Source organism: Sorex fumeus, unplaced genomic scaffold (genome assembly GCF_029834395.1).
Source record: "Sorex fumeus unplaced genomic scaffold, SorFum_2.1 ptg000039l, whole genome shotgun sequence".
Classification (NCBI taxonomy): domain Eukaryota; kingdom Metazoa; phylum Chordata; class Mammalia; order Eulipotyphla; family Soricidae; genus Sorex; species Sorex fumeus.
This window is the reverse complement of record NW_026606096.1, coordinates 29,410,961-29,424,724: the sequence shown is the minus strand read 5'-3', so window position 1 is coordinate 29,424,724 and position 13,764 is coordinate 29,410,961. Positions and strand designations below refer to the sequence as shown.

The 13,764-nt window shown below is 54.3% G+C and overlaps 1 protein-coding gene across 4 annotated transcripts in view; it reads left to right on the top strand.

Moving 5' to 3' along the window:
* The window catches only part of DCLK2 (doublecortin like kinase 2), a 142,077-nt gene that overhangs the window by 124,970 nt on the left and 3,343 nt on the right, over window positions 1-13,764 (top strand). For all 4 annotated transcript variants that reach the window (XM_056119145.1, XM_056119144.1, XM_056119143.1 and 1 more), the window contains 5 exons: window positions 6,866-6,999; window positions 7,216-7,293; window positions 10,232-10,328; window positions 10,930-11,010; window positions 12,586-12,699. In XM_056119145.1, coding sequence (XP_055975120.1) covers window positions 6,866-6,999; window positions 7,216-7,293; window positions 10,232-10,328; window positions 10,930-11,010; window positions 12,586-12,699 — 504 coding nt within the window. The remainder of the gene's footprint in view (window positions 1-6,865; window positions 7,000-7,215; window positions 7,294-10,231; window positions 10,329-10,929; window positions 11,011-12,585; window positions 12,700-13,764) is intronic.

Sequence of the window (13,764 nt, the reverse complement as noted above, 5' to 3'; positions counted from 1 at the left end):
TTTATTGCCTTTTTGGGTCACACCTGCTGATGCTCAGGAGTTACTCCTGTTGGTGCACTCAGGAATCACTCCAGTTGGTGCTCATGGCACCATATGGAATGCCAGGGATTGAATCTGGATCTGCCACATGCAAGGCAAATGCCCTACCCCCTCTACTATTGCTTTGCCCAAAAATTACTTTTTTGAAACAAATTCTGAAGAATGGAGACAGAACTAGAAGCTGGTAGGAGACAGAAGTAGATTGTGGGGTTTCATAGATGTATAGGACAGAACTTTGCAAATAATCTAGTGTCTAGTCTATTCTTCCAGCTTTGCAGATGTGGAAATTGAAACCAGAGGTGCTCATTTTTCTTGGTCCTATGACCCGTTGCTGCACAAAGAAAGCCTTATTTCACCGTGATGTCTAGCCCTTCCTGGGGGAGGAAAGGCCGCGTGGTGGCCCGTCACTGGGAGCCTGGACCATTCCTCACGACTGCGTGGAAGAGGAGTTTGAGAGAAATCAGGGAGTTCTACACGCACACATTTCACCCTGAAATACACCCAGGGGACAGTTGTATCTCTGTCCACCTTTCCAGACTGTGTGTCGTTCTCCTTCCCGCCTGGGATGTGAGCTCATCTGGTTCTTCACCCCGACTCAGACACTCACTTCACATGTCATAGTAGTTGTGCTAAGGTACAATCTCATTTCACCTTTATTCCTTTTTTTTTTCCAGAACAATATTGTTTATTTTGTTTGACATCATTCTATTATGTTAAAGAGAAGAAAAGTAAAAACCATGCTGATATTCATGAAATAATGTCACCTTTATTCTTACACTGGTGACCATCGGCAGTATCCTCTCTGAACTCAAGCAGACATGTTCCTTTGAAGGACACAGAACATAATAAGGATCTTCTGAGGATGGAGAGATAGTACTGTGGGCAGGGCGTTGGCCTTGCATATGGCAGGCCCTGGTTCAGTCCCCAGCATCCCATCGGGTACCCAGAGTACTGCCAAGAGTGGTTCCTGAGTGCACACCTGGTGTGCCCTCAAAACAAACGAAACAAAAAAAAAGTATCTTCCTTTGGTTTGGGGTCACGCTGAGCAGTGCTCTGGGGACTTGTAGTGACAGGGCTCAAACCTGGGGCTCCTCCTAAGGGTCATGTGTTCAGCCTTTGGGACTCTGGCCATGCCAGGACATGCCTTCTCTCATGTCACCGCGTCATGGAGTCCTGGCCACCACTGGTTTCTGCTGTCCCTTTTTCTGTACGAGCTGCTGCTCTTGATCACTTCCTGTCCTCTCCTCTGGCCTGTGAGCACAGTGAGGGGCGAGATGTGTGTGTCAGATGCCTTTGTGTCCCCAGTGCCTTGAGCGGGCATGGAAAGTGCTGAGTGGACGTGGAGTAATGGCTGGAGTTGGGCCTCTGACGGCCGCTCAGCGTGGGAGAGGGAGTCTCAGCACGGGCTCTGGTGTGCGTTAAGGTGGCAGTGTATCTCTCAGAGATATAATATCTCTTTTTCTCTCTTTGGTGATACATCTTGGTGATGCCAAAGAGAGAAATTGTCCCTTGGAAGGTGTTTGTTCGCTCTAAGTCGCTCTAAGTGTGTGTATGTCTAGGGGCTCCTCAGCTCTGTCGTTGGTTTGTTCCAGGAAGTGCTTGGGCGACGACCATCTGGTGCTGGGATTAAGCCTGCACTCAGCCCATTGAACCTCCACCCCTTAAAAGAAAATTTTTATTCATTCTGGAGGGGACTCTCTCAGGCAGTGCTCAGGAGGCCCTGGGGGGTCTTTGTAAATCAGTAGGAGAGCCTGAGGATGTGGTATGCACTGCTGCTCGGGGACCCTGTGCCGCCTGGGGTTGGTCTGGGGTCACTCACTGCAGGTGAGGCACTCGCCTTAACTCCTCCCTCCCGCCCACTCAAGCCCGCCTCACCCCTGCTCTCCCTGGACATCCAGGGGAGACTGGAATCGGGGGTCTGTGCGTAACCAGTTTCCTCCTCTGGTGTGAGCTGCAGCTCCTGCAGAGGCTGGGGACGGTCAGCGAGGAGATGGTAGCCAGACAGGTTGCGGGCCCAGCTCAGGGGGCGCTTCACCGTACATCTGACTGGGTGAGCTGCAGCCCACAGGCTGCCACGGGCACTGCCCCCTTGCGCTTCCTACATGCCCATGGCAGGCTGGCATGGGGAGAAATGAGAAAGCGCCACCAAAGCACTAAAGGTAAACGCACGGCGCGACTGTCGGCCTCTGCGTACCCCAAACACAAACGGGGGTTTGAAGTGCCGAGCACCGAGACACTGATTTGCATCCCCTTCCTGCGGAGCCGTGCCCTGATTTACACGGCTGCCAGCGAGATGGATGGGCCGCGGTGCCAGGGAGCACGGTGCTGGCCATTAATGTTGTGAGTTACGGGCTGGCGGTGCCCTGTCAGAGTTAACTAGGGGAGACCAGTGATAAATTCCACTTTTCCTGGAGTTCTGGGGACAGGGGAGAGGAGAGGGTTGGTTTCTCGTGTTTGAAGTCCTTCTAAATCATGACGCTGATGTTTTATTTAGCGAACATGCCACAGTCCCTGTGTCTGTGGGATCTGCATTCTCCACATTTTTTTTTTCTTCATTTCTGCTTTCTTTGAGCCTCTTCTGTCATACATGTTTCCTAGTGTGCACGGGCAGGGCCCCGGCCAGGGTCGTGAGTGCTAGTGTGTGCTCTGGGGGGTGGGAGGGTGGGGGGGATGGGCGGCCACTCTCGGGTCCTGCCACTTCTATTCAACAGGAGTTATTTGCAGGCTAGGTCTAGGATGATAGTCCTGCTCTTGCTGGAATCCTCAGTTGACTCCCTGCTAGTATCACAAGGGCCTCAGTTTCCATTTGCAAAGTGGAGGTAAAAATCTCCTTAATTGTCTAGTGGAATGATGGCAGTCTCACATTTGGGGCATGCTCGGGGAATACGGAAATCTCCACAGTCCTCTAAGTGGTTGGTTATGGGAGAAATGAACTACTCAGTGCCCCAAACCTTTGGGCTCTCGCGTGTTTATTTGCCTCTTTTTGCTTATTTTTGGAAGCCATACCCAGCTGTGCTCAGAGGCCATACCTGGCTCTCTGCTCAGAAGTGACCACCCCCCCAGAAGTGCTTAGGGGCCCATATGAGGTGCTGGGGAGTTGAACCCTAGTCTGCCTCTCACGAGGAAAGTGCTGCAGTAACCCCTGTACTCTGTGTATGGCCCCTATTCACACCCCGCCCCCCTTCCTTCCTTTTTTCCTTTGCTCTGGATTTAACTCCTGACTGTTCAGGGATGACTCCTGGCAGGACTTGGGGGACCCTATGGGGGTGCCAGGAATTGAACACAGGTTGGCAGTGTGCAAGGCAAGTTCCTTAACTCCTGTATTATCACTCTCTAGCCCTAGTCACCACTTTTTGGTTAATCTCTACTAGCAGGGTTATGTGTGCTCAGGTGTGTGTGTGTGTGTGTGTGTGTGTGTGTGTGTGTGTGTGTGTGCTGGAAGCATGGACTTTCGAACTCCTTCAACCCTTTTTTGCTCGAGAATTCATTTTTTTTTCACTTTTTTTGGTCACACCTGGCGATGTTCAGGGGTTACTCCTGGCTCTGCACTCAGAAATTACTCCTGGTGTTGCTCGGGGGACCATATGGGATGCCAGGGATCGAACCTGGGTCGGCCACATGCAAGGCAAATGCCCTCTCCACTATACTATCACTCTGGTCCCGCTCAAGAAATTTTTATGGATATATATAGGTATATAAAATAAGAATAGTGTATAAATCTGTAATTCTCTCTCACGGCATTTCATTAAAAAATGTAAAAAAGAATAAATACATTTCCTTACTAAAGTTCTAAATTAATAAAACATTTATAGAAAAAAATAAGAATAGAGAACGAAGCTTTATTGGTAACAAACTTATTTCAAAGCAAATCTTTAAGAATATTTTTTGATAGCCGTACCCTCATACAATTCATACAGTTGTATGTGATATCCCCCCACCAGTTTAAGGTGTTCAAGCAGTGCCATCAAGGGTCTGTGCAGTTCCTAGAGATGCTGGCTTTGCAGGGATGTCCAGCTAGAATTTGAAATTTACTTAGGCTACCTTTTATGTATTTACTTCTGTGTCTCGCATAGGGGAGAGGGAAATTGGATAAAGTACTATCACTTCAGATTTGCCTGCCCCAAGTAACACTTCCCTTTTGATGCTCAGCCAAGACGTGCCGCTTGCCCACACATAACTCAGCCATTATGGACTGTCCCGTCTTCTCCTTATGTTCCTGCATCTGATCTGAATTCCTTCTTGGCGATGTGAAAAATGGGCCTTCTGGGACTGCTGCGTCTCTGACAACAGCCCTTAAGGACCCCCTGGGCATCCCTAAATTGAATTCTAAAGTAAACACTATTTTTCAAATAACATACTTAATGAGGGTATTTTTTTAAAGTTGCCAAAACAAAATACCAGTGACATTAATGGAACATTCCCCCTCCCACCACCGCCCCCCCCCCCCCCGCCATGATGCAGACATGTAGAATTATAATGTTCTTATCATCACAATTACTTCGGGAATTCCTGAAGTCTGGGTTTCAATAAATGCATCATAAATTCTCACTGTAATTCCGATTGCTAATATTTACATTAAACATAATGGATGGAATGTCGTTGTCGTCGTCGTCTTAAGACTGTGGCATGACTAAGAACCTGGTTTCTGTTGCTTTCGGCGAAATCATTAGAGCCTTTGATGAGGTTCCTGCTGGGCTGTGGGCTGCGTCCCGGAATAATAAGTCTCCACGCGGGGCTCTGAGTCCTGACGATTTCGCCTGGGAAATTGGAAAGCTCCGAAGGTGTGTGCAGGGTCTGAGCATTTGATCCATGAACGTGGCAGCAGCTTTTCAAGTAGCCTGGTTGATTGGTGTGGGTGGGCAAGGTACTGCACTCGTCATCCTGTTTGAAACGTCTGCAGTGACGGGGGGGGGGGGGGGGGGGGGGGTCGAGCACAGGGGGAGGGGGTTGTGAATGTCTGTGAGACTCCCGCCTCCCTCATTAGGTACCAGCCTCGTGCATGACGTGACCAGCAGGCTTATCTTGAACAAACATCCTCTCAATCTCTCTCTTCCTTTTCTAAGTACTGGTGGGTTGGTCGGAAATCTGGTTCCGATCAAACAAGGAAACACAGACTAAATATGTTTCAAGTCTGAGGGTTGAGATTTTACACGAGGGCACCTGAGTGTCTGCGGTCATTCTTGGAAAGTGTTTTCAGAGCGGAATCTAGGAGACGGAAGCTCGGGGTGACAGGCTGGGACTTCAGCTACGCCCGCTCCCAAACCCTTGCCGGCCCTCAGTGCTTGCAGGCTTGCAGCCCGAGCAGAGGTCGTTTTAATGCAAACTTCATTTTTCCTGGCTGGAGCGGTAGTACCGGGACTCTTGCCTTGCGTGTGGCTGACCCAGCTTTGACCCCTGGCACCCCATATGTGCCCCCCCATCCCCACAGGAGTGATCACTGAGCATAACTGGGTGTGACCCCAAAGCAACAACAAAAAATAATTATTCTTAATTTTTCAACCAGTACATGTTCATTTTAAGCATTTTAGGAAGAAAAGGAGGAATGTAGAGAAGAAAATCACAAATATGCCAATAATAATATTTTGTTATATACAATTTTGAATATTTTATCTAATACAGTGAATAGTTCCCATATATTACTATTTAGAAGTGCTTCTTAATAATGGACTAATACTGTAAATATGTACCATGGTTTATTGAGGCTATTGGCCCGTCAACCTTTTGTAGTTTTTCCAGTTTTCAAAAACAAATTGATATATTTCTATATAATATTTGTGTCTCTTCCTTCCCTTCCTTCCTTCCTTCCTTCCTTCCTTCCTTCCTTCCTTCCTTCCTTCTCTCCTTCCTTCTCTCCTTCCTTCCTTCCTTCCTTCTCTCCTTCCTTCTCTCCTTCCTTCCCTCCTTTCTTCTTCCCTCCCTCCCTCTCTCTCTCTCTCTCTCTCTCTCTCTTCCTCCCTCCCTCCCTCCCTCTCTGTGGTGCTCAGGGCTCACTCCTGACTCTGGGGGGACCATATGTAATGCTGGGGATCAAACCTGGGTTGGCCACATGCAGAACATTTGCCTCAACCCATCTTATCTCTCTGACCCTAAAGCTCATCCCCCCCACCCCCCCCGCCAGACGTCTGAATCTTGTCCAAGCTCTAATTCCATTTTCTAAACAGGATAGGGAATGCGCTCATCGCCCACACAGTGAGCCCACCATTTCCTGCTTCCACGCCTAGAAGCTTCTCTCAGGTGCCACTGGTGAGCGGGGCGGGCCTCTGCCCCTGGCATGTGCGCACACCTGCCCACCTGCCCATCGTCTCCCGAGGAAGGTGTCTCTGCACGGATGAAAAACGCTTTTCCACATTTCCGTTGCACAAGATTAGCACCTCTGAGCACAAAGTCCATGCACTGTGTTACAACCACACAGAGGAATTTCTTTTGATTGTCTAAGCAGATGTGGCTTTGGGGTTCCACCTCATCTCACCATGTACTTGTGAGTGTTCACAGGGGACAAACTCAATGTAAATGGGCCAGGCAGGGAGCTCAGGAGTAGAGCACTTGCTTTCCTTGTGTGAAGCCTTGGGTTTGACCCCCTAGGACCGCAGAAACCAAACAAAATAAGACAAAAATATTTTTTTGGTTATATTTTGAGCCCACAGCTGGTGGTGCTCGGGGCTTGCTCCTGGCTTTGTGCTCAGAGATCACTTCAGGCAGTGCTCAGGGGATCACATGTGGTGCCAGATGTGTGCGAAGCAAGTGCCTTTTTCACTGCACTGTCTCTCTGGCCCACACGAAAACGTTTTTAAAAGCTGCCCTTGAGCCCCACTGGTCTCTGTTGCAGGTGTGTGAATATCCTGATGGAACCAAGTCTTTGAAACTGGGAGACTTCGGGCTGGCCACGGTGGTGGAAGGTCCTCTCTACACGGTCTGTGGCACACCGACCTACGTGGCCCCAGAAATCATTGCTGAGACTGGGTGAGACCCCAGGGGGTTTGGGTTGGGGCCTCCGCCTGGGTCGGGTCCGTGTTTCCACTGCTATGTATTCTCGGGCCTTCTGGTGGGGGGAGATGAGTTCTGGACCATGAAAGGAGCAGCCACCTGGGCCACCGGAAGGCTGTTTCCCACTGGCCAGGCATGTGGATGGGCTCGGGGATAGTCATCCTCTTCCTGCACACCCCTTTGTTTCTCCAGCTATGGCCTGAAGGTGGACATCTGGGCAGCCGGTGTGATCACGTACATCCTGCTCTGTGGATTCCCACCGTTCCGAAGGTCAGTGACTCCGAGCAAGGATCGGAACTGTCCATCTCTCCCTCTCGGGAGCAGCAACTGCTCAACGAACACGTCAGTTCCATGCGCTACAATCAGATTTTCACTTTCCAAACTTCATGTCCACGGCTTTGACAGGAGGCCAAGGGCCGTGTCTCATGGCCTTTCTTCCTGAGAGCACTTTCATAGAGGTGCCCGAAACTGCTGGTCACTCTCTTCACTCTGTCCCCCAGCAGTGAGATGTCAAGATCAATCATTGGCCAGCAGCTGAATCCTTCTAGAAAACTTATTCCCAGTTCTTGTTTTTTGTTATTGTTGTTGTTGTTGTTGTGAATGGGGGGATGAGCAGGTCAGACCGAGCTGCCCTCAAGGTTTATTCCTAACTCTGTGCTCATGGGTCACTCCAGAGCTGCTTGGGGGGGAGGGAACCGATGTGGTGCCAGGGAGCTAACGGGGTTGGCTGTGTGTGTAAGCACCTGACTTGCTGTTCTGTACCTCCCGCCCTAAATCAATGACTTGGCTTCCCTTAAAACTACACTGAGCATGAGAAGAGACCCATGAGGGGTGGCAGTCCCTCATGGCCGAGGGAGAGAGGGCCAACACTTGGTCCTGGTGCGTGGTGTGGAAAGTTCCCAGCATCTGCCCGTCGGTGCAGTGGCGCTGGACCCCAGGGATGCAGATCTCACACTGAGCATTAGCTGAGCACGTACTAATCCCGACTGTCCCTACCACGTTCAGAAAACCAGCCCAGCCCATCTAGAGAGGCTGATGGTGCCAAAGGTTCTGACTTTCCTACCTGGCTGCTGGCCCATGGGGCAGCTGATAAAACATGGCCGGAAGCTCTCAGTGCCCCGCAGTCGAGCCTCCTGGGTGGTGGATGGGATTCCCAGCACCCGCAGTTCCGGGGATTTGTAAGCGTTTGTGGGACTGTGATGACCAGATGAAGCCTCACAGCTGCGCCTCGTGATGAGTTGTTAGTTGGTGCCGGGGCCAGCCAGCGCCATGCACATTGCAAGGCCCCAGCCTGGCCCCAAGCCTAGTGTGTCAGTTGGCGATTCAGTACGCCAAGGGAAGGACTCTTCTGTGGCCTTTGTCACGCTGCTGCAGGGTTGTTGGGGGCTGCCGTGATGTCTTTGGCACAGCATTCCCTCTGGGAGGAGGCCAGGGTGCAGGGGCTCAGAGCAATGTGTGCTCACAACGCCCCCTAGCGTTCGTGCTCGCCCACGCGGAGTCCCCAGACCTGGAAGCAACGAGCTAGTCCTGCAAGGCTGCTCCGATCTCAGTTTCACACGCGTGCTTCCTGCCAGAAAAGAATCTGGGTGCAGGCAGAGAGACCCCAGAGCCAGTCTCGTGCCTGCTGGGCTTGTGCTTGGCTGCGCCTGAAGGGAGAGGCGAGGCCCAGGGCCCCGGAGCTCGCCCCTCCCCTGGACATCATGGGCACCTCTGGCGGTCACGACCTTCACCACAGCCCTTCCTAGCCGGCCAGGACGAATGTCCCTGCACCCAGAGAGCTGCTTCCAGGGGTGAGCGCAGGCTGCTGTGTGGAGGCAGTGGCTCCCGCAAGCCTCAGTAGTCCCGGGCTCCAGTCTCTCCAGAAGCCCAAGAGGAACATCCCATTCCTGCCAGGAAGACCGATCGCCCTTTGTGCCCCCCGAATCCTGGCGCCTGCATCGACTTCTTTGTTCTCCCCCTGGGGGTGCCCACGTGGGAGGGGGTCCAGCTCCCTGGATCTTCTCCGAAGCATCTTAACTTTTTTTTTTTTCCTTTTTGGCTCATACCTGGAGATGCTCAGGGGTTATTCCTGGCTCTGCACTCAGGAATCACTCCTGTTGGTGCTCGGGGGACCATATAGGATGGTGGGGATCAAACCCCAGTCGGCCATATGCGAGGCAAATGCCCTACCCGCTGTGTTGTCACATCAGCCCCACATCTAGACCTTTGTGCAGAGCCCCATCCTCACGTGTGGTCCGGAGGAGATGGGCTGTGAGGATGGGCGTCGCCGTGAGGGTCAGGCATGAGGGCACTGGGGCTCGAGCACCGAGCTGGGTTCCCCCAGGCCATGCGGTTCTGATTGGCATCATTGATGGGCTCCATCTCTCGGGCCCAGCCGGGTGAGAAAGCCCCGCCCTAGGGGGGGAGCCTCTCGTGTCCCCCGAATGCCTCATCTGTGCTCTGAAGTCCTTAAGGCGTTTCCGCCTTCACCTCTGGGGACAGGGCGAGGCCGGCTGGCCCCTGGGAGCAGATACTTGGGCGGGGTTTTCTGCAGTGAGGATTTGCATGAGTTGTGGGTCCCCCTCTCGCTGTGGTTTCTGGTGTTATTTTCTTGTGATGGGCCCTTATGCTCACCCTACTTCCTGGGGTCCAGTTCCGTGGCATGAGGTCAGTGACACGGCTGCTTGCCGTCCAGATCCTCCGCTGTCAGATGGAAACTGTCACCCAGCGCCCTTGGCCATCTCTTCCCCGCCTCCCCGCCCCATCCTGTTCTCTCTCAACCCATGTTTCCAGATCATTTTCTGTTCACTGCATCTAAGGAGAACTCAGTATCAGCAGTGCCTGGGGCGGGGGGGGGGGCAGTGCCCACACCCAGGCTAGTGGGGCTCCTTCTCCCCCCAGCCACCCAACTCGTCTCCTGAGTGTTTTGCTGAAGCCCCCCATGATGGGCAGGAGAGCTAATACAGCAGGCAGGGCACCTGCCTCACACCTGCCAACAAACCCGGCACCACACCCGGACCCTAGAGCACCCCCCGAATTAACCCTGGGCGCAGAGCCAGGGGTAGCCCTGCTCTTGGGAAGTAGGACAGCAGGGTGGGAGCTGGTCTCGCGTGTGCCTAGGCCAGGCCTGACCTCGGGCACCACATATGGCCCTCCTCCCCGCACCTCTCCCCTAAGAAGAGGAGGAGCCTTACGATGACACCGACTGTTCTCCCCATTCTTGGCGCAGCGAGAACAATCTACAGGAAGATCTTTTTGACCAGATCTTGGCCGGGAAGCTGGAGTTTCCTGCCCCCTACTGGGACAGCATCACCGACTCCGCGAAGGTACCACCCGGGGCTGTCTCTGGTGGTGGGGGGTGCTGGGGGCCTTGGCTGTCCCATGTCCCCAGTGGGACCCAGCGAAGGGTACCATGCGGGGCATCTCTGGGAGGGGGTGTGGTGCGGGGGGCTGTCATCGTTCATGCCCCTGGTGGGACTTGTAGTGGGGCTGGACTGGAGCTTGGGGGAGACTCGGCTGTCTGAGCTGGGCTCCCCTGTCAGCTCATTCCAAGTTTCTGGGGCTCTAGGGCCTGGCCCCAGTGTACCCCAACACCCCACTGCATGCCTCTCATGCCCCCCACCATTCTTCCATTTGCTAAGGGTCAGTGTGCAGACCTGCACCAGGACGCGGGAAGGGGCTGGGGTGCTCATGGCACAGCTCAGAGGGGCAGAGCTGCAGGCTCCCACAAGTGGGGCCCGGGGAGCACGTCCTGCCCTGTGTCTGTGAGGGGAGACCCTTCCCTCACACCCTCCCACTGCTGTGAGCTGGCCAGGGTGGGCTGCCTCTCGCCAGCCACCGTGGCTGTTGTCGGGCGCCCCTGCTGACGCCTGGTTCCACACAGCTGCCGGAATCAGCCCGTTCCTCCCGCCGTTTTCTCTCTCTCAGGAACTGATCAGCCAGATGCTTCAGGTCAATGTCGAGGCCCGGTGCACAGCAGGACAGATCCTGAGCCACCCTTGGGTGTCGGTGAGTGCCTGCGTTCGTCTGTCCCCTGCCTTCTCTGGGCCAGGTGGCTTGAATGTTCCCTGCCGTGAGCCTTAGGGAGAGCAGGTGGACCTGGTCTGGGGGTGACCCGGGTGGGCCCGATGCCCTCAGCCTTGCCCTGGGGTGCTGGGCTGAGTTTCCAGTGCTGGCAGAAGAGTGGATTGGGGTGCCCGATCTCAGTCTTCAGGGGACATTTCTCTGCTGTGGCCGGGGAGGGGAGACCCAGGTGGCCCTGGCAGAGCTGAAGGGGCAGGGTTGTGGGTGTCCCATGAATACGGTGAGTCTGTTTCCCTGTTGGGGTTCTCCGGGGACTCTGGCCGGGCCCTATGAGTGCCGAGAGGCCCATCGCTTCCAAGCAGCTGAGATCTGCGTGCACAGGCCTTGCTGGGGGGCCGCGTCGTGGGTTTTCCTGCTTCTTGGCAGGATCACGGCTGCCCTGTGGTGTTGGTGCTTCTGGGGCATGTCCCTGGAGCCTGCAGGAAGGGCCCCTTCCTTGTGGCCCTTACCCCATGTGCTCTCCTCAGATTGGCCGGGGAGCCAGGGAGCAGGCACGGGGAGCCAGGGGCCGCCATCCTTGTGTTTGTTGTTGGCGCATTTACGAAGAACGGATTTTTTTTCAGGCTGGAAAGATACTGCAGGTGCTGCTGGTTTGATCCCCAGCACCATATAGAGTCCCCTCAGCCCCACCAGGAGTGATCCTTGAGCAGAGAGCCGGGAGTAAGCCCTGAGCACCGCTGGGTGTGGTCTAAGTAACCATTTTCATCCGAAATGAAGTGACTTCCCCCTCTGCCATACTGCCACACTGGGATGGTCATAGTGTCACCTGGCCATCACTGCCACACAGGGATGGTCACCCAAGGTGCTGTGGGGTCGTTCCTGGCATGCGGGGCAGGGCCAGGGCTGCAATTTACAGCCTCACACTTGCACTCCAGGTGTTCAGCCCTGAGCTGGCCCCAGGCCCCTGAAATTACCTTGATTTGTTTTTTATAGGAGCCAGTCAGGCCTTGCTGAGGGCATGGGGTGCCCTGAGGTCAAATTCGGGGCCAGGCATGCGTCTACCACTTGAATTCTCTCCCTGCTTCCCTTCCCCAGAAGATCATCTTTTAAAATTATAGTTAAGAAGTAAAATTATTATTATTTTTACTCTTTGGCTTTTGGGTCACATCCAGCTTTTTGCTCACAGCTCAGGGTCACTCCTGGCACTGCTCAGGGTGGTGCTGGGGATGGAACCAGGGTCAGCCTCTTGCAAGAAAGGCGTGTTGGTCCCTGGACTCTCTCTGTGCCATCTCCCCACCCCCCAGAGAGGATCTTTTGCAGCTCCTCATTGTGGGGGGTTAGAGAGAAGGCTGCTAAGGCCTGAGCATGCGCGCTCTCTGCATGATCTCAAGCTCCACATGGTCACCCCCGAGCACAGAGCTGGGAGTGGCCTCTGAGCATGGCAGGTCTCACTCCCCAACACCCCCAGGGGGGAAAAAAAGGTAAACGTGGTTAACTGTGCCCTTTCAGGGACCAAGTGCAGAGGGGCTGAGCCAACACCTGTTCGGTTCCTTCCCGCAGGACGATGCCCCCCAGGAGAACAACATGCAGGCAGAGGTGACGGGGAAGCTCAAGCAGCACTTCCAGCACGTGCTCCCAAGGCAGAGCACCACGTCTGGGGTGTCCGTCATCATGGTGAGTGGGCGCGCGTGGCCTGGCCTCTCCTTGTGGAGGGAGGGCGCTGCTGGCGGCCACCTCCGCCCGCCGCTGCTTCTGCTCTGTCTGCTCTGCCTCTGCTTTCTTCAGAGGGGTTTCCCACCAGGAGGACTGTGCAACCCAGCGAGGGTCCGATGCTCAGCGAGTGCTTCTCTTCCACCCCCTACACTCCCCACCCCCGTTTGGTTGGGTAGTGTCAGGAGTGTAAGAGAGACGAGAAAAGGGAACGGATGGGGTGAAGGGAAGGACACACCGAGTCGGCACGCAAATGCCCCCACCGAAAAAAACAGGCCAGCCTTGTGGCTTTCTCGGGACAGAGTGGAAGTATTTCTCCCAGGCTGAGAGCCTTGAGGGATGAGCCCCGTCTGTCTGTCTGTCCGTCCGTCTGCCAGCTCAGCTGCGGCAGGTGCAGAGCCACACTGGGTGCCAGCTCCCAGCCCCGTGCAGCCCACAGGCACCGTCAGCTCTACCTGCGCCTAAGGCGGTGGGTGCTGGGTGGTCGCCAGGGCCGCCTTCCTTGTGTGTGTGTGTGTGTTGGGGGGGGGGTGTTTGTCAGGGACAGGTGACGCCCCAGGGCACGGCTGCCCCCGCTCACCTCTTGCTGAGGCTCCACCTTTCCTGCATGTTAGGAGGGAAACGGTCGCTTCATCACCTGGGAAACAGCCTCCCAGGAGGCAGATTGAGGGACCCCCCCCCCGCCAGCTGTGCCTTGTTGGTCTCTCGCTCTTTTTCTTCCCACGAGGCTGTAACTATTTGGCACCTACTATATATGCTCCCAGCCCCCAGCCCCCAGCCTCTCCCCACCCCGTCCACCCAGGTGGGCCTTTGGACGGGTATCAGTGGTTTCGTGTGGTTTTAGTGCTCTGCTCCAGATCCAGGCCAGGGTTCTGACAGATTAAACCAATCAGTTTCATCAGGGCTGAGCCAACAGCCCAGAGCATTTTCTTCTTCTTTTTATTTTTTTAATTTTTATTAGCGAAACACCATGAGGTACAGTTGTAGACTTACAAATTTTTTTGGCGCTTGGGTTTCAATTATACAATG